The following is a 20,597-nucleotide window of genomic DNA, read 5'->3' as shown; positions in this document are numbered from 1 at the left end:
ATTTGAGAACAGTGGAATGTTTTATCAGAGCTTTTCTTGTAGAAAATCGAAACCAAAACAAAGTTTATTCATTTTTCTGTTTTTAATAAATGCGTTTTTTTGGGGGGTTTTTGGAAAACCTGATGCGGCCCAGTCTCACCCAGACTCTAGCTCCAGTGGCACCCAAGTAAATTGAGTTTGAGACCCCTGATATAGTGTGTATTGTGTCATTAGTATCAACATTTCTGCCGTTTTTGTGGGGTTTAAATTTAATTATACAATGCGTCACAGCCCATAAATGCCCCCCTTGCTGCACTTTGGACACACTTAATGTATTACGAATCAGTACAAACACAATAGAAGAGGGAATAAACAAAAATAATGACTATAATGTTTCCGACTTATGAAGATACAAACACAGAGTGGTAGAAGAGTCCACTTCCCTATGGTACAAGGGCCACAATGGCTGTGTGTGAATGCCTTGTGTCGGCCCTGAAGCTGCAGCTGCTGCCTCCACAATAGACATCAATGAATGGGCACATGCACACAAAGAGCACTACGGCACACTGGGAGAAAAGGATTGAATGGGATAAGACTGTTATGTTCTTTTTGTCAAACTCTGAGGTAGAGTGAGAAAAAAAAGACAATGGGCTCATATGTGAAAGTGTGTATGTGTGTGTGTGTGTGTGTGTGTATGTGTGTGTGTAGCTTTCTCTGGCACTTTCTTCTTCTTCTTCTCAGCTTTTCCACTTGACAGTGGCCTGGATGCCAGGATCAGGGGGGAAAACCCATAAAATCTCCCTTAAGGCCACTCAATATTTATTGGTAAAATGTTCCACTTTCTTTTTGTACACAGTGTTTTGTTTTTAAAAAGGGATCTATTATGCTTTTTCCAATTTTCTGACCTATAAATGTTGTTTGAATGTTGTATTCTTCTCTTCATTGTAAAACAATGCTAAAGTTTCAGATAATGTGGTTAGCGCATTTGGAAGAGAGCCCTGGAAGAAGTTCGGGATGGCTCAAAATGCTCGGTTTCAAGAGGCGTGGTAAAACTGTTCCTTTGTGATGTCACAGAGGGGTGGATTTCCTTATATGGTTCATAGTTAGAAAGCACTTTGGGGTGTGTGACCAATCCCAGTGGAGAGGGCATGCCTGGAGGTGGAAAATTAAAACGGACCGTTTTGACAGGAAGCACAAATCAATGGTTGGAATTCTAAGAAAACCGAAACATGGGAATTTGTGGAATGTGGAAAATTGTCGGTGTCGCTGAATGTTGGAATGGTTTGAAACAGTTGTCCGCGGCCTGATCTTGACTGTTTATTTCCAAATCATACAACATGTCATACCACCCTCGGCCATCTCTGTGTGGAGTTTGCATGTTCTCCCCGTGCATGCGTGGGTTTTCTCGGGGTACTCCGGTTTCCTCCCACATTCCAAAAACATGCTAGGTTAATTGGTGACTCCAAATTGTCCATGTGAGTGTGAATGGTTGTTTGTCTATATGTGCCCTGTGATTGGCTGGCGACCAGTCCAGGGTGTACCCCGCCTCTCGCCCGAAGACAGCTGGGATAGGCTCCAGCACCCCCGCGACCCTCGTGAGGAAAAGCGGTAGAAAATGAATGAATGAATGAACAACATGTCATATTGTGCTGCCATAGTCCATTTGTAATGCTGCAGGGTGTGTCTCATCCCGACATGTATTAAAACTCCCAACAATTCAAAGGAACTGATGACCTAAAAGGTTAAAAAAAAAAACTCCAAACTATAAATACTGTATGTTTCCGACTGCCCGTTGAAGCAGTGACTCACTGTGGAGAACATGAAACAGAAAAAAGGGTGTGTTCAAGTCCAACAACAGAGAAGATGGAGTAATGTTCACATCAAAGCACCATCAACACACAGCCCTTACGTAGCAGAGGTAGTCGAGTCAAGAAAATAGACACTAAAAGCAATCATCTACTCTGATAAAGCACATACCAAAATGATCTGTAGCCCAGACAGGAAGCAAGAAGCTGCATAATGCATGATGATATTACATTAAGTGGCTGGATAGCAAGCATGCACCATATTATCTGAAACACAGCGCCTGGTATCTCACCAGGAAATGACATCATCACACTCTGAACAATCTGTGAGTTTGCAACACAAGCATGCACGGCTGTTCTGACCGACACATAGTTTGCAAACAAAGCATAAGGGCAGGGGTGTCCAAACTTTTTCCAGTGAGGTGAAGACACGTGTTATCCATATAACACTCTTTACTCTGTTTTCACATTTTTGCATACATTTTAAAAACTTTGTAATTGTACTTTTTTCTAAAAATCGGAGTAAATTTTCTTATTGTGATATTTCACTTTATTCCCATAATATGAAAAAATTACACCTTTATTTTTTTGTTTCACGTAGAAAAATAACATTTGTTCTTTAATATTTAAAATCTGTGTTAGTAAAATGACAAAATTTTTCTGTATAATTTTACAAGTTTAATTTTTTCTGGTTTGAATATGACTATTTTTCTTTTTTAATATTTGACTGTTTTGTTTTTATTTCTTGTCACAACTATGACTTTAGGCCCATATTATTCTGATTGTTTTGAAAAACATTACAACTTTTTGTCTCGGTTTGTCATAATGTTTAAAATTTTGAAAAAAAATAACATGTTCTCTTTAATATGTTGACTTTATGCGACTAAAATGACCTTATTTGTCCTCACGTTACATTATTCTCGCTAAGAATTTTGTCTCTGTTTGTCATAATGTTTAAAATTTTGAAAAAATTTTTTTTTTTCCTCACGTTACATTAATCTCGTTATGGCGTTTTCTTATTAAAGTTTTTCCAACTTTTATGGTTTTTTTTTAGTTTTCCATTAAAATTATAATTTTACACTGTGGCACAGGCAAATATAAAAACAGCCGTGGTCTGCAATCTTTTGGACACCCGTGCATTATGGGCAACTCAATCCAAACATCAATAGTATCAAAACTAATGGTAGTATCAGTATCAGATTAATACCAGCAGAATGAGGCTGATACTCTTCAGTTCACATCCATATTTCTTTTCACCAATATCACAATATGTGTTTTTTGGAAAATCCTGATCTTGAAAAATGTATCGTATCAGCAATACTGGCCATATATTTACTTGATGTTGGATCGATACCTACATTTGGAGTCTCACACATCCCTACTAAACATTTCATTCTTCACAGATTTCTAAAAATGAATGGTACACTATTAGAGACATAATTCCTTCACGCCCTCTTTCGGCACTATGGAGGTACTGCAAGCACATCACTATGGAAAATTTGACATCACTTTGCGCCGCTGGTTATGATAACAAGTTGATATGACATCAGAGATGATCCAGGACACTTTAATAGAGTAGATTTCGTACAATAACTAAAATGTTTTCTCTTATTGTACATTTTGTCAAGTACTGACCAAGTGCAGAATATTTGTAATATTTATGCATTGTGTAAGGCACCTATAAGATCTGAATACACATTATGTATATAGTCCATCCATTTTCTATGCCACCTGTCCTCAATGGGGTCATGCCTATGCTGGAGCCTATCCCAGCTGCCTAGGGCGGGAGGCACGGTACACCCTGGACTGGTTGCCAGCCAATCACAGGGCACATATAGTCAAACAACCATTCACACTCATATTCATACCTATGGACAATTTGGAGTCGCTAATTAACCTAGCATGTTTTTGGAATGTGGGAGGAAACCAGAGTACTCGGAGAAATCCCACACAAACTCTGTAGATGCCCAAATTGAGATTCGAACCCAGGTCTTCTTGATCTCCTGACTGTGTGGCCAACAAAACATATGTATATGATATAACATATCATTTAAGGCAAAGGTTTCGCCGTCTATAGCCATATACAAGGGCCAACATGTTATTTCTGGCTTGTTAAATACAAATGAATGAAGGTGTTTGAAAATAATAAAAAAAAAAACCCTACAACAATTGTGCGTTAAATAAGCATAAAGACAAAAATGAAGAGAAAGAGAAGATGAACTATTACAGCACGGCCACATACATGTTTTGGACGTTGATCCAATTTTGACTAAAAATCTAAAAAACTCCCAAATCAAATTTCCAAATGTGGACAATGTAGCCACATTATAGAGAGATAGGTAGTTCGTGCAGACTCATCCTCCATTTTGTGTAATAATGACCAAGAGCGAGTTCTTCATGAGGATGTGAGTGCATCCCATTACACTGAGCAGTACATAGATTGTGCAATCTAATCGAACACGGCAAGCGGATGGACCACTAGTATGCTTTTGCAGCATAACTGCAGCAGGAGAGGCACTTTTAAACATCATAAGCTGAAAATGTAGCATTGTTGTACAATGTTGCACACTGTGCATGTATTGTGAAGACACCGTGTGATGTGTTATCTACTTTTTTGACACAATTTGAAATCACAAAAAAGTAGAAAATCAGTCCATCAGCACCATCATGGATGTATAGCTGGTGCTAATTTTGAGTTGTGCGTCATCCAAAAAAAAAAAAAAAAGTTGGAAGACTTAACAGATACCCTGTGTAAAGAGGTGATCCACACTGAGGCCACAGCAAAAAAACAAAACAAAACACAACAGTATATCAGTTCCAATGTTGTTGTGAATTGGCTTACTGGGTTTGTCTTATTTTGCCAACGGGATGAACTGACCAGCAGGCGAAAACATACATCCTCTGTGGATCTAAATCATAAAACACTAAACCGGACCAAAAATGGCCCGTGACAAAAATATACGTGCTAAAAGTCACCCACAAAGCCGTTTCTGGTTTTCCTGAGTACTTCCTGATGAGTCGGCTGCAGGGAATATAAAAGACTTACACATTCCTTTATCGGAATGCTGGGCCAACTGATGGACGACTCTTTCAGTCAAGTGCTGGAAAAAAAGCGGGGCAGGGCGCAGACGATGTGCGGTGCATCTCTGTGGCCAGCTGGGGGGGTGCTTGAAAAACTTTATGGTCTACATTAGTTGACCAGAAGGACATCCTCGTATGTTGTGGTTCTGAAAAATATAGGATTATTATTATTTTTAAACAACCATATTGATCCATGTTTTGGCAATAATGTCAGTGTTTCTCATGCATCCATTTGGACACACTACCTGCTCGTCATCACTCATAAACATAATATAATAGTGCTGCTTGGAACTCTGCTTGTTAACACACTTTATACGCATTAGGTCTGACAAATAATAAGAAAATGTAGCAGGAGGGATCACTTTTGCCAACTTGGAGACATTGTCGCCATATATAGCTGGTAATCAGACCCTTCAAGATGCACTGTTTCAAGAAAAAAAGTAGCAACTCGTGACAACTTGCAGAGGTTCCATAAGTACATTTCTGAAAAATGTCATTCAGCATAGAAAAACTGTTTATGATTTTCTAAATACAATCTTGACCATTATTTGAGCCCTGTAGACATGAAATAACACCCATGTAGTCACCTTTACACTCCTATTTTCGTTTGTTTATACCACATTGCTTAAAGGTAATGCACAGGCTACAGGATCACTGCAGGGACACAAGAGACATGGCTTTAACCATTAGCAAGCTAGCGAGCTAACTAGTTGGTGTGAAATGTATTTACTGTATTCTAAACTTAAGAACGTGTTTAAAATGGAGCGGGGAAGAAGGACAAAAAGAAGCCAAAACTTTACCACTTCCACAGGGAATGTGAGGAGAACGTATTTGTTATTAACTTATTAGCGATATTGTGAGGGGCGATTACTTACTATTCCTACATTTAAAAAATGCATCATGGCCTCTTACATCAACCCCACCCTACCCCAAACCAACACCGCCACAATTCCATCCCTTGCCTCTGTTCAATCTTTGATTTGTTCAGATGTTGAATACATACATTATATATATGTAGACAGTATGTTTGTCAGGAGAAAGCAATGTGTGCTGTGGTTGTTACCTGTCACAGCAGCAGAAAAAGGAGCATGGTGATGTCTCCAAGCCCCGGAACTTTCCAGAACTTGGTGCGTCTGTGCACTCTGCTATGAAGGCATGTAGGTCTGTAATGTGGATGGGCTCCTGGGTTTGGTGCTGGACAATGAATAGGACACAAAGTGGTATTTACTAGTTTCTTCTTTTCCAGGCCATTATTGCAAGATATGACCGTGATATTACGTTTCATCCGCTGGTTAAATACGGCAGTGACACAGAGAGGAGCTCAAGGAATCAACAACTTTGATTGGTGGATATTAGAAGCCAAGATAATACTATGTGAAATGCTATGAAATAATAAAACATCATTAGATATACAGTCCATTGTCACTTCACGGATAGAATTGTATTATTTTATTTGCTAAAATGACATTTTGATTACATTCTTTTTATAATATCATTTCACTAAATTATAATGTAATAATTTGTGTACCGAATTTAAACAAGTGAATGAGGTGAACTCCTACCTTGATAGCCTCATATGCTCCTGTGATGAGGGCGATGAAGAGCGACAGCACCATGTAAATAAAGAGGGAGATGAAGGTGTACAGGTACACCTGGCTGAAAAGCCACACCAGCGTGCTGCTCTCCTGCATTCCCGAGAAGGTCACAAACATGTCGTCGCCGTTGATGAGGGAGAAGAGGCATTCCGACACCATGGACAGGGAGCGGAACTGAAGGACACGAAACAGTGAGCAGTGTATTTTTATATATTTATTAAATATTTGAGCAATCCAATTAACTATGTATGACACCATGCTGATGAGACATTTCCTAAAACCCAAACATAAGAATCTTTAGTATTGCCTTACCTTGACATGATATGGCCCCAGGACAATCCAGCCACAGAAGCAGTAGCCCAGATAGATGACGGCAACGCAGCAACAGAAGCGAATAACATTAGGAAAGGCTGCTCGAAGAGTCACGATCAGGATCTACTCAATGAAAAAACATGAAATCAAACACTTCATCCTGTTATTAGCTGATGTGTAACAGTGATTGTAAAGCTTACGTTGTACTTCTGAAAGAAGGTGAGGTAGCGAATGACTCCCACCCAAACGAGGAGGGTGGACGTTCCTAACAGGATACCACATAAATCATAGGAGGACATATTCTGGCGGGAAAAATACAGAAGATGATCTGCATTACATCAAAAAACAAAATACATCTAGTAAATAAGGGGAAATTCACGAGCTTTCAAGAACTACAATAACTATTCGACCTGGACGAAAACGATTATTTTAGGTACATACAAATGAGAAATTACTATGACAGGAAAATAAAATTCTGGATGAATAGAAGAAGACATGGGCTGATTCGAATGGCAATGTCTGCCTACAAATCCAAAACTACGAAGATAGTATCCACACTATATAAAAATTTAATGGAAGGAAAGGCAAATACTATTATATTAAAGAAAAATGGGAAAAAGAGCTCAAAACAAACATTACAGAAACTGAATGGTTGGGTATGATTATGACCCAAAACACCACAACATCATCTCGGGTCTGGAGGGAGCATTGCTGGAAGAATATAATTAGATTTTTCATTACACTAGAAATTAAACAAAAATATGTTAAGGTTACCCAGCCATGCTGGCATCAGTGTGGTACAGTCAATGTCAACCATTCACATGTGTTCTGGCTTTGCCCAAATATCATTCATTTTTGGAAGAGGGTATGTAAAAACCATGGAGAGGATTTTGGGTTACAGTGTGACTTTTTCATGTGAGAAATTGTATCTGGGCCACCTGGTGGGGGACCTTGTGTCAAGAAAAGATAGGTATCTGTATAAAATCATGTTGGTAGCATGTAAAAAAGCCATTACCAAAAAATGGCTTAACCCAAGACCCCCGATATTGGAGGACTGGCTTTGTGTGATGAACACAATACATGACATGGAACTGTTAACACATAGATTGAGGACTGAAGAAGACATGTGTGGAGAAAAAATGGGTGAAATGGACACTGTTCACAGACAAAAATCAAGGAAATTACTCAAATTGCACCATGACAGGGAATGTGGGATGACCAAATTGTGTGCTGTGTATGTCCAGTGCCCCCTTTTTGTTTGTATTGCTGTTGACGTTTTGTTTAGAAAAATATAAAAACAAATAAAAATAAAGTATAAAAAAAACAACAAAAAATACATCATAATCTGCTAAAAGTCCAGTTCCCACCTTTGATTCAATGCCAATTTTGATGACACTTCCAATGATGGTGAGGATGTCACTGACAATAAGGAGGATGTACCACCCGTTGATAAACTCCATACGGTCAGCCCAGCATACTTTGCGATCCAGATTGTCCTTAAAGAACTGTACAAACTCCTAACAAACATAGAAAGATTTAGCCAGGCATAGTATATATTTTATCGCATTTTACCCAGAAAGCACTGCTCACCCTTTGCAGAATGATGCCTCGCAAGATGGAGCGACCACACAGCAGCAATGACAGCGTGCACACGACAGCCACGGCGACATCGAACGCGACTCGTGTATAATTCTCAGCTGGGGATCAAAAGATTCAAACAATCTTTAACAGAGTTACAGTATGACAAAATTCAATACAAAAATGTATTCATTTAGAAAGACCAATCCGTTGTCAGAGGATTTTACCATCCACTCCAAAACATGTGGTTCATATCACAAATTTTGTTGTACATCCACCAAATTGAAGACAAACCTAGAAATTAATACTAAATAATTCATACAGTACAAATAATTACAATGTTAAAGATGTGTTGTGAAATGCAAATATATATTAATTCATAAACTTTATTTAGGGCGGCACGGCGGTCGAGTGGTTAGCGCGCAGACCTCACAGCTAGGAGACCAGGGTTCAATTCCACCCTCGGCCATCTCTGTGTGGAGTTTGCATGTTCTCCCCGTGCATGCGTGGGTTTTCTCCGGGTACTCCGGTTTCCTCCCACATTCCAAAAACATGCTAGGTTAATTGGCGACTCCAAATTGTCCATAGGTATGAATGTGAGTGTGAATGGTTGTTTGTCTATATGTGCCCTGTGATTGGCTGGCGACCAGTCCAGGGTGTACCCCGCCTCTGGCCCCAAGACAGCTGGGATAGGCTCCAGCACCCCCCGCGACCCTCATGAGGAAAAAGCGGTACAAAATGAATGAATGAATGAACTTTATTTAGCACTGTTTTTTTCTGGATTTTTCTTTAGGTTTCCTTCTCTCAGTCAAAATAATCCAAACATAAAAAGTCTTACTGCTCATATATTTCTAACAATATAGTATAGTATATAGTATACGTATATACACTATAGTATATAGTATATATATAATATGGTATCTCACCCTGCCCGGAGACACTGGGGTCTTTGCACTCCTTTATGGAGGCCTGGTTCTCCAGTCGTATTTTCACTTTGCCGCTGTGAGCCTTGTTATCCAGCACGATCTATGTGAGAAGAAGAAGCGAGAAAATAATTAGCTAATGTGTCATACACATAACTGATTATCAACTTTTCAAGTATGACACAGCCAAACATACTGATAATACAGGTGCATTGCAGAATGCATCTCTTATCACTGTATCACTGTATCTTTCTATTTACTAAACACCTGCAACAGCCCGGATACGCACATGTCTAAAACATATGCAATAATGCAGAATATTAAACATTCCCCACCAGTGTGTTCACATGCACGTCTGTTTCCAACAATGTGTAGCCTTCTGCATGCTTCACTCCTCCAGGCTCTCTCACTTCCTCCCTGTCATGTGATTCTTCCATTGAAATGACTGTCAAGCTCTTATCAAATGCACATCTGCCACTTTGTGGCTGTTTTTATGTCTTAAACGTGCTATGAAAAGTTAATGCATGCAATGTTCATTCATTCATTCATTTTCTACTGCTTATCCTCACGAGGGTTGCAGGGGGTGCTGGAGCCTATCCCAGCTTCGGGCGAGAGGCGGTGTACATCCTGGCCTGGTCGCCAGCAAATCACAGGGTACATATAGACAAACAACCATTCACACTCACATTCATTTGGAGTTGCTAATTAACCTAGCATTAACCTAGCATTTTGGAATGTGGGAGGAAACCGGAGTACCCGGAGAAAACCCACGCATGCACAGGAAGAACATGCTTCTCCACGCAGCCGAATGGGAAATCGAACCTGGCTCTCCTAGCTGTGTGGCCTGCGTGCTAACCACCCTTCCCACCCTGCAACCCTGCATGGTGGCCACACAGTCAGGAGAATCTGGAAGACCTGCGTTCGAGTCTCTGCTTGGGCATCTTTGTGTGGCATCCCTGTGCGTGTGTGGGTTTTCTCCGGGTACTCCGGTTTACTCCCACATTCCAAAAACATGCTAGGTTAATTGGCGACTACAAATTGTCCATAGGTATGAATGTGAGTGTGAATGGTTGTTTGTCTATATGTGCCCTATGATTGGCTGGCGACCAGTCCAGTTTGAGTAGTGTTTTAAATCATCAAAATACGGCAAGATACATTACATGTTATCATCAGTGTGTGTTAATGTATGATCACAGCATGTACTGTATATCAAACCATGCAACGTTGTTAGAGGTTGTCTTTTTTTACAGGGCTTAATAGTCAAAATAGGTGTATCCCAATGGTAGCATTGTAAGCTAGCCCAAATTAACTAGTTTTCTCATGTTAAAATGCACAGAAAAAGGAAAGAAGATTGTGAATGATAGGCAAAATTCCCCCCAAAAAGCGCAGTTCCCCTTTAAGTTCGGGAAACCCTGCTAAACAATTTAGTACATGAATCCATTATTCAAGTGATTTGCTCACCTTTATGTAAAACGTGTAGCAGTCTGGGATTTCATTGTTGATAATAGTCTGCACATTGATGGCCTTGAGCTGAAACTCTATTGTGACATTGATGAACCTTACAGCAAGAACACATGGGCACAAGTTGAGTGAGTACACCTACAAAGATGACCCAAAATCATTATAGCATATTTATTGTTGAATTTGTCAGCATGCAAGCATACGGCCTGGAGCGTGCTAGCACCACAGTAAATAAAAGAACGTGTTGAATGTCATCAGATACAATCATTGCCACGACGGAGGAGGTTCCACTGAACGGAAGTCAAAGCCATGTGAAAAATGAAGCCTTACTTGTGGAACTTGAGTGTAAAGTTCTTGTAAGAGTTTGTCAGTGGGGCGGTGGGGACCGTCTGAGGGTTCACTCCTACACAGTCTGAGGAGAAGAGAAAGGTCATGTTGTTTAAAATCACTGTTTCTCCAAGTTAGAGTGGGGAAAAAAAATAATTAAAATGTTTATGTCAACATTATTACCCCGAACGAGAGAGACATGGGTATACTAATCCAATGGTTCCTTCTTTGTTTGTTAATGGGGACCTATTATGCTCATTTTCAGCACTCTAGTTTGAGCCTGCAACAGGGATTTCAGTCTTGCGGAATGCCTCCGACGGCCACAACGGAGCCTCAACGGTTGCATTGTGAGCCCAGGGTAATAGTTCCCCTTTAAGAATTTTGTTGATTGTATGGAATTGACTATTCATCATCATTGCCTGAAGCAATTGAGGAGAAAAAGGAGTGCAGTACCTCACTGTAAGCAGTAGAGAAGCTGTTGATCTGCTGAACATAAAACAATATGTTTTTGGAAAAAACATAAAAAATTTTGAAATCATATTTCAAATATGTGTAAAATAACAAGATGCTTCCTCTGTTATTTGCTAACAACCTGGCAAATAAGTTAGTATTTACTTTGCCGACCAAATGTCTCAGTGACTGGTGCGATGAAGTGTCTGCATCTTGTTTTATCGTTTTTTTCCCCACATGAGAAACCTGGGGCGGGTGGATATGTTTGAGGTAGGGAAGTTTGTTTTGTTGCTTTTTATGTTGATACTTTTGAATAAACTCGACATGCTGGCTCATTTGTGTTGATGGGCTCCTATTGCTTATTATTAATATCCCCACAAGCACACCTTGCATTGCTTCTCATGAAGCGTCACTCTTTTGCTGTGTGTGTTCATGCTAGCGGCCCTGCCTTCTCCACAGAGACAAAGCGACTGTATGAGTGACAAGCACTCTCACTCTGTTTGCCATTGACTGTATATGTATGTATGAAGCATCCAAGTGCTGAACTAATGCACAGAATAAATCCTCTTCTTGCCTGTTTGATGGCGAGAAAAATAAAAAAAATAAAAAAAACAACCCTCATTGAGATGTAGTCAAATACCATAGCCTAGTTCGAAGGTCACATCATGAAAAATTTAAGGTTTGATAATAATTACATCTTTCATTCATTCATTTTCTACCACTTATCCTTATGAGGGTCGCGGGCGGTGCTGGAGCCTATCCCAGCTGTCTTCGGGCGAGAGGCAAGGACTGGACTGGTGGCCAGCCAATCACAGGGCACATATAGACAAATAACCATTCACACTCACATTCATACCTAAGGTCAATTTGGAGTCGCCAATTAACCTAGCATGTTTTTGGAATGTGGGAGGAAACCGGAGGACCCCAAACTCCACACAGAGATGGCCGAGGGTGGGATTGAACTCGGGTCTCCTAGCTGTGAAGTATGCGCGCTAACCACTTGACCGTCGTGCAGCCCAATAATTACATCTTAATTTATTACATTTTGTGTCAGTTTGTGTCTATGAACCAATTTTTACTGTAGAAAATGCGTGAGCCAATCAAAAGCAAGCTGTGGACTGCAAGGCTCCCTGAGCCAATTTTGGAAACCCCTACTCTAGTTGCTTCATTAGTAACATGTAGTAAGATTAACAGAAACTACTGAACTGATTTTTATATTTTCATGTGAATTTGGTGCCATTCCGGATTTTATTTAAAAACATGTTAACAAAGAATTATATTTTTATTCAATTTTTCAGTAAATAATGCATAGACCCTGATGATACAATTCAAGCATATGCAGGACATAAATGTACACAATTGAGGTTTGTTTGGCCTTGTAGATGGTCTGCATGTGACTGTCCTTGGGAAGTTTGTCTGTTGCAGTTACTTCCTCTTGGAGGTTAGATTAGCGTAACTTCCGCCAAACACATTCATATGAGTGCAACAAAAAATCCATAACATCTTCTCTGCTGGGAATGTACACATGCAAAATATTGTCATCCTGTTCCAAGTTTAAGCTTAATAGTGTACATGAATACTTACACTTATTGCAATCATTTCAATTCATTGTTACATACATGTCAAACTCTCTTGATGAGTAATGAAGTTCATTCATTCATTCATTTTCTACCGCTTTTTCCTCACGAGGGTCGTGGGGGATGCTGGAGCCTATCCCAGCTGTCTTCGGGCGAGAGGCGGGGTACACCCCGGACTGGTCGCCAGCCAATCACAGGGCACATATAGACAAACAACCATTCACACTCACATTCATACCTATGGACAATTTGGAGTCGCCAATTAACCTAGCATGTTTTTGGAATGTGGGAGGAAACCGGAGTACCCGGAGAAAACCCACGCATGCACGGGGAGAACATGCAAACTCCACACAGAGATGGCCGAGGGTGGAATTGAACCCTGGTAGTAATGAAGTTAAAAAAAAAAAAAGATTTGTGTTGCACCTGTGATGACGTGCGGGTCGATACTGAAGGTGTCGTTGGCTGGATCGATGCGGCCCCTCTTGTAATACTGCTGGCAGAGTGACAGAGCGCTGCCATTCACACCAATGCCGTAGACGTACGCATAGCGGCCCACTGTGGTCTCTGGTAGAGCCAGATACTGCACAGAAGATTCATTTACTTTTTTTTTATTTTCAATCATTGAACCACCATCGAACACCAGCCAATTGTAGGTCACATACTGTATAGACAAACAACCATTCACACTAAAAAACTGGAGTGCCCATTGAGTGCTGGGACATACCTGCTCGATAGCGTAAAAGATGTGCTCATAGACGTCTTGTTGTGTGTACACAGCAAAAGAGCTGTCTGAGGACTCATCAAAGTCTTTGAGAAAGAGGTACTTAAAGGTCATGGTGTTCTCCTCCTTGAAGGTCACCACCACCTGGTTACTGAGGCCAAACAGCACCAACTGTAGCAAAGAGAGGAAGTGACTCATCAAAGATGAAATAAAAAGGGTCCAAGAAACATGTCAGGGGTGATGGATGCCACGCATGCTCTACCTGAGCAGTGACAATGATGATCTTGAGTAGCTGCAGGACCAGCTTGTAAGGCTTGCGGCCCTTGGCGTGGTATTTATCACAGGGACTCATGAAGAAGTACTTCAATTTCCTGCGAATGGCCTCCTCCCCTTGGTCGCCGCCGACCCAATGTTCAGCCGTTCCAGTGGGAAAATTATGGTTGCTATGGTTGTCGTAGTGGTTGGTAACGGGACCGTCATGCTCACCGCTGCTTTCTGTGGATCCATATTGGCTCACTGAGTGGGAGAGGCTTCCACGTTCTGGAAAAACAAGGGCAATTAAACAGTGCAAACTATATTTAGTTTGAATATCGATATATATCCCGATATTCTTTCCATAAATGTACTTTAGACAAAATCAAAGCCAAAGCCAAATATATGCGTGTCAAAAACTGAATAGGAGGATTTTTTATTTTTATTTTAAAGCTTCATGCAACATGCACATTAAAAAATTGAATCTAAAAATAGCTGCTAAAATGAAGTGAGACATATTTTTTTAAATAAATATAGAAAAAGTCAAATATAATCTTTTGATAACAAACCTTTAGCTATGCTCAAATTCTCAGCTAATAACCTGAGCCTGGTTTATTGATTATTGTGGTGGTATTATAACTGTGGTGAGACCAGTGATGTTGTTTGGTCTAGAGACAGTGCCACTGAGGAAAAGACAGGAAGCAGAACTGAGGGTAGCAGAGATGCAGGTGCTGAGGTTCCCATTGGGAGTGACCAGGATGGATAGGATCAGGAAGGAGTACATCAGAGGGACAGTACATGTTAGAGACCTTGGAGATAAAGTCAGAGAGGCCAGACTGAGATGGTTGGGACATGTCCAGAGGAGAGATAGTGAATATATTGGTAGAAGGATGCTGCGTTTAGAGCTGCCAGGTAGGAGGCGTAGAGGAAGACTAAAGAGGAGGTTTATGGATGTAGTGAAGGAGGACATGAGGGTAGTTGGTGTGAGAGAGACAGGGTTGGATGGAGCAGATTGGTTTGCTGTGGCGACCCCTGAAGGGAAAAGCCCAAAAACAATGAGGAAGCATGAGCTACAGTTAGTTAAAATAAAAAAAAAAGTTCTTATATATATACACATTTTTTAAAATTGTCCCAAAATATGTACAATATACAGCAGGGGCGCTCATTACGTTGATCGCAAGCTACCAGTAAACGTCACTTTGTAGAAGTCATGTGACATCGTTTCTTCCTGAGTTGATCTTGCTCCCCTGCGGGGTTTCAACCTACAAATGGAGATGCAACTTGCATCTTTATTATTCTGATCATGGATAAACTAACGTAGTCACATGAATCTAATTAGTCATCCAAAGTACGGATTACTAGCATCATGGTTGCTGATTTTATAACGTTTTACTTTAGCTGGAATAAAAGAATAAAAGATAAGCTGCCAATCTTCAGCTTCAACCTCTCTTTTCTTTGTCCGGTCATTTGACTTTCCATTTGTCCCCTTCGGCGCTATAGTCATGATCCCCACATGTGACTTTAACTCTTGACTTCCTACACGCAGTGGACCAGCCAAAATTAATACTCAGTCTACATGCAAAAGCACACAACTATCAACAACAATCTTTTTACTTTACTTTATGATATTTTTATAAGCTGCAACAAAGTTCAGTAGGTTTGAAGTGTCGATTTATTTCACATGAAAGAAGCATGCCTAAGTGGGTCCGATAACAAGCTCTGATATTAGACTATTTTACATTTTTAAGCATTACAATTTATTTGCAGGCAAACTGATTTTACAAAATTATATTTGTTAATATTATGAAAATGCATTAATACAAATAAAAGCTTTCAGTTGAATACCCTTGCTGCGCTCACTTTCTTCATTTGAGTAAATAAGCATCTCCAGCCACTATATGTGGAACTTCTGTCAAGTCTTTACAGAACATGACGAGGGTACATTTTGTATGAAGTCCACAGCTCACAAAGAAGGCCAGTCATGCTTTATCCATGTCACATGGGTCAGCTTACAAGGCCGGCTGGCCATAAACGACAATAGGACCATCCAGCAACAAAAGCCACAGTAGTACATCACTACAGAACACATGACAGAGAACCTGACGATTGAAATTGAAGTTGTCATCAATATGCGCAAGAGCAAGGCCAAACAAACAGCTGATTCAAGACCCAGTAAGTCAGCAAAAACCAACAAGCAGCTTCCTGGATAGAAAACGGAAGTATGGCATTGAGTATGAATCAGCACTAGCTAGCTTTCCTGTCAAGGTCTGTACAAAAAGTGAAAGACAGCAATTAAAATGTCTTAAAATTAGCTAAGCATGCTTCTGTTAAACAAATACAGTTGCAGAAATGTTCACATTTTTAAATGACTTAATGATTAATCGCATCATGGAATGCATTGTCTGACTTCACAATTGAGGCTTTTCATTCTGGGCAGAATGCAGAACAAATTACGATTAAAGTGCTGTACCAAAGTTCTGCCTTTAGAGAACTACTGGTACTACAGCAATCCCTTGTTTATCACAGTTAAGTGGTTCTGTGATAAGTGAATTTACACAAAGTAGGATTTCTTGTTTATAAATAGAAGATTTTTGTCGTTACAGCATAGAAAAACTGCATGAAAAGGTTTCTAAATGTGTTTTTTTAAGATCATTAGAGCCCTCCAGACATGAAATAACACCCCTATAGTAACATTTATACTTGTATTACCCAATATAATAGACATAATAAGAGTAAATGAGCAATTTAAGACATAAATAACACTTGTGCAAGGGTGTGTGTGTGTTTGTGTGTGTGTGTGTGGGGGGGGGGGGGGTCTGGCATATTAATCATTTGTTTTCAACACAACAAAAATTACTTTTGAATGTCAAACGTCACACCACCATCTGTCCCATCTCCACCAAGTGAAATATTTGTATTCTAAAATATAAATATAGTAGAATTTTCTCAAAAAGACTGTTTACAACTAAAAACATTATAAATGTTTTTATACCCAAAATCATGAACCTCATTGAGCTTCAGAATTAAGTAAGCAATTAACCACTAAAGGATTTTTTTCTGTTCAAACATGTAAAGTACATCTTAATGAATAAATGATAATATATTTTGGGGAAACCATACATTTGAAAAATCACATATATAATACTTTAACAAAAAACAAAAGTTAAAAATATATATATTACTAAACATGATTATCATATTACAATACAACACCCTAATAAACGCTGTAAATAAATGCTGGGTACTCTCTGCAGATGAGTAAACAAAGACCAAGGCCTCTATCTCAGGAAATCAGCATAGTGTCTCTTAAAAAAACAAACAATAGTAAAGCCTAGTAGTGTACTGAATCAAATCCGGTACCAATAAACCCCATTTGATGACCGCTGACATCTTCTGTTGTCTAATAGGAATCTCCTTTAAATGAGCAATATAGGCTTGGTAAGATGGAGCTGAGTGACAGACTTTTATTTAAGCTGGTGAGCAAGAAGCCCGGCCATGACAGGCCTTGCGTGCCAGAAGAGAGGAAAAAGAATCCAAACACTTAAGATTTCATGCAGACAAACAGAGTGACACAAGCGTCGCCAGGTATCTTTGATCAAAAGAGCGTGTCGACTGTCACAGCCGATAGACATTGGACAAAGGAAAATCGGGCACATGCTATGCCTTGACTCAAACAGTCAATCATGCCGAGTAAATCCGCAGAAATATCTGGCTCTTCGGGTTCGTGACCGTCTGCGGGGCGAGGGCAGCGACAGCTATGGAGCGGCCCACCTGTCAATCAAAATTGAGAAGCTGTCTACGAGCTGCTATCAGTGCCATACATCCAGTCTGGCAGCCAGAGGCCAAACACACTTGAGTATTTGAACCTTACTATGAATCTTCACTATAGGAAAATGCAAATAAAAAAAAATTGTTTAAATTAAGGCTGTTTAAGTTAATGGTTAAAGAAGCTACCTTAAGCCAACCGGTACGAACCCCTTCAATCGGTCTACGTGTAAAAATGTGCTGATTTTCAAACCATAGACTGACCGCAGTTTGTTTGTGATGTCAAACAAATTCTTCAAGATCCGACACACTTCGTACATCTTTGTACGTCGTCCATACGCTAGTGTCAGGATTGGGCAAAATGTATATTTTTTTCGTACGTCGCACATGAAAACTCCTTGCGGATTTCTATGTGTGTCATGCACCACACATGAACCCTAACATACATTGAGATATTTCGTACATCCTCCATGTGTCGAGATCTTACTCCTCCATGGTCAAATCAAATTACTGTTTACGCTTTACATTGCTGTTCATATTTGATGTAATCTATTTATTCTCCAGATTATTATTTATTATTACACGGGAGCCAGGCAAAGACATTTCGTTGGCAATTATTATTATTATTAGTTATTGTGCAATGACAATAAAGAATGTCTATGTCACCACAACTATGTTCCACCACGACAACAACAACAAAATGCACTTAAGGCATTTATACACTCAGGATAATAAATATACAGCATACAGTTTACATATACTCACTATAGGTACAACTGCAATTGAATCTAATAAGATCCAATTCAATTAATCTATATTTATTTCAGTTTAATTCAAAAAGTGAAAATCTTTTACTACATCACTACACACAATTTCTTTTTTTAGATCTGAAGAAAATCCCAAATTATAAATGTATCAACATTAATTTTGATGTGTTAGAATTAGCTTTAATGATAGAGGGTAAACTCTTCAGGACAACAACTCATCTCATGCAGAAAATGATGAAAATATGAGCCGACTGGAATGTTGTGGATGTCTGAACAAAAGACAGCAAAATGCCGCAAAACACAATACGATGTGCTAGGAGAGAAAAGTTACTAACACAGGACGAAAACATTCTAAACGTCAATGAATGTGAATGTCAGTATTATATTACCTGAACGGTCAGGGTGTCCCGTCGTTGACATGTTTTTATCTTTAAAATCCTTAAATAGGTCAGTCGGGTGTCTAAAATTCTGGGGGTTGCTGTCTGTTCGTGTTTTTATGACCGTGCTGTGGAGCAACAGTCCACTGATGGGGCTGCTCCACTGTTGTTAAAACTTGTTTCCGGTCTGGTCACGTGACCGACACCATGTGACCGGAATAAAGTGAAAGAAGGTTCAGGCGAAAACACACGACGACAGAGGCTGAAAAAAAAAACCATTTTCCTCGGGAAAACAGGTTGAATGTAACAGGTTACTGCATATGACTAAAATGAGATGCAACTAGATAAAGATAAATTATTTGTCTACCCGCAAAGTATTCGTCCATATAATTTACTTTATTCAATGTTTATGCCCGCACCACTGTAAAGTGTAACATGACTAGAATCAGAATATAGAGTATAGAATCAGAATATACTTTTATCTTCCCCCCCATTCCTCCTATTCTTTCTTAAATTGTACATCTCTTTCGCTTTTCCATGTTTTGTTGACAAAAATAATTGCACGTAATTGTCATCTCTCAAAGAGAAACCAACTCATATTTCTCATGAGACTCACAATTCCCTCTTTTTTATTTCACACGTTTGAGACTCTTGGTCTGTGATATCATGAATATAATATAATATTAAGAATGAAATAAGTTTTATTTTTGAGCAATTGTTTATTCATTCATTCATTTTCTGTACCACTTATCCTCACGAGGGTCACAGGTGTGCTGGAGCCTATCCCAGCTGTCTTGGGGTGAGAGGCGGGGTACACCCTGAACTGGTTGCCAGCCAATCACAGGGCACATATAGACAAACAACCATTCACAGTCACATTCATACTTATGGGCAATTTGGAGTTGCCAAATAACCTAACATGTTTTTGGAATGTGGGAGGAAACCGGAAAAAAAACACATGCACGGGGAGAACATGCAAACTCCACACAGAAATGCCCGAGAGGGGAATCGAACTGAGGTCGAACCCCTGGCCTGCGCGGTAACCACCTCCAGCCATAATATCAACACTGTATCTATATTATTAGTACAAAAAAAAGACTATTATTTGTGAAAATAAACATCCTGTAGAAGAACTGAACTGAAAAATATCAATGTCTTTATTCAAGTATTGGCCTCATACTGAGAGGACCAATGCATCGATGCTATTTATATTGTAATCGACCTGTATCGGGAATGCGCCTGTTACTAGATGAACAACAATAATAAACCATTATTGGAGGCTTTTTTAATAGCTGGCTTTCTCTTTCCATTACATGCATTAATTACCTGCCTCTTTTTAGTTGTTTTTATAGCTTTAGAATGTATAGAAAAGCAAAAGAGGGTTATATGTACAGCTTCAAAATGAAAAAAGAAGAAATTGGAGAGGTAGGACAATACAATTGTTCGGCTGGTCTTATAATTGTGATCAGTAATGTTTTTATTTGTACAGCTGGGATCAAACATGTATTGTATGATTGTACTGTAGTACTGATTGTGTACGTTGGCTGTGTCGGTATGTGCTCTATTTTTCCACTAGAGGGTGATGTAAGTGTTTTGCATTTGAAATAATGCATTTGCCCTTACAGAG

At 39.5% G+C, this 20,597-nt stretch overlaps 1 protein-coding gene across 1 annotated transcript; it reads right to left on the bottom strand.

Moving 5' to 3' along the window:
* Nucleotides 1-141: 141 nt before the first annotated feature.
* Nucleotides 142-19,150, bottom strand: mcoln1a (mucolipin TRP cation channel 1a). Its single transcript, XM_058048528.1, has 14 exons — nucleotides 18,983-19,150; nucleotides 14,072-14,349; nucleotides 13,813-13,980; nucleotides 13,512-13,668; nucleotides 11,065-11,146; nucleotides 10,735-10,831; nucleotides 9,277-9,376; nucleotides 8,363-8,469; nucleotides 8,140-8,289; nucleotides 6,973-7,074; nucleotides 6,773-6,895; nucleotides 6,428-6,634; nucleotides 5,929-6,059; nucleotides 142-5,011 (listed from the first exon to the last, which is right to left on the bottom strand). Exons 1-14 carry the CDS (start codon nucleotides 19,011-19,013, stop codon nucleotides 4,975-4,977), a joined length of 1,770 nt encoding a protein of 589 aa, XP_057904511.1. The 5' UTR covers nucleotides 19,014-19,150; the 3' UTR covers nucleotides 142-4,974.
* Nucleotides 19,151-20,597: the final 1,447 nt, after the last annotated feature.

The sequence above is a fragment of the Doryrhamphus excisus genome, chromosome 1, assembly GCF_030265055.1.
Source record: "Doryrhamphus excisus isolate RoL2022-K1 chromosome 1, RoL_Dexc_1.0, whole genome shotgun sequence".
Taxonomy (NCBI): domain Eukaryota; kingdom Metazoa; phylum Chordata; class Actinopteri; order Syngnathiformes; family Syngnathidae; genus Doryrhamphus; species Doryrhamphus excisus.
Note: the sequence above shows the minus strand (reverse complement) of the source record. Positions and strands in the feature narration are given on the sequence as shown.

Bases quoted from the DNA above. Each gene is read 5' to 3' on its own strand.
- mcoln1a (XM_058048528.1), bottom strand. From the start codon at position 19,013: ATGTCAACGACGGGACACCCTGACCGTTCAG. The intron at 14,350-18,982 runs GTAATATAATAC...TTGTTTTTCCAG, and splicing joins GGGACACCCTGACCGTTCAG to AACGTGGAAGCCTCTCCCAC. The intron at 8,290-8,362 runs GTGAGCAGTGCT...TATGTTTGTTAG, and splicing joins GAGGCATCATTCTGCAAAGG to GAGTTTGTACAGTTCTTTAA.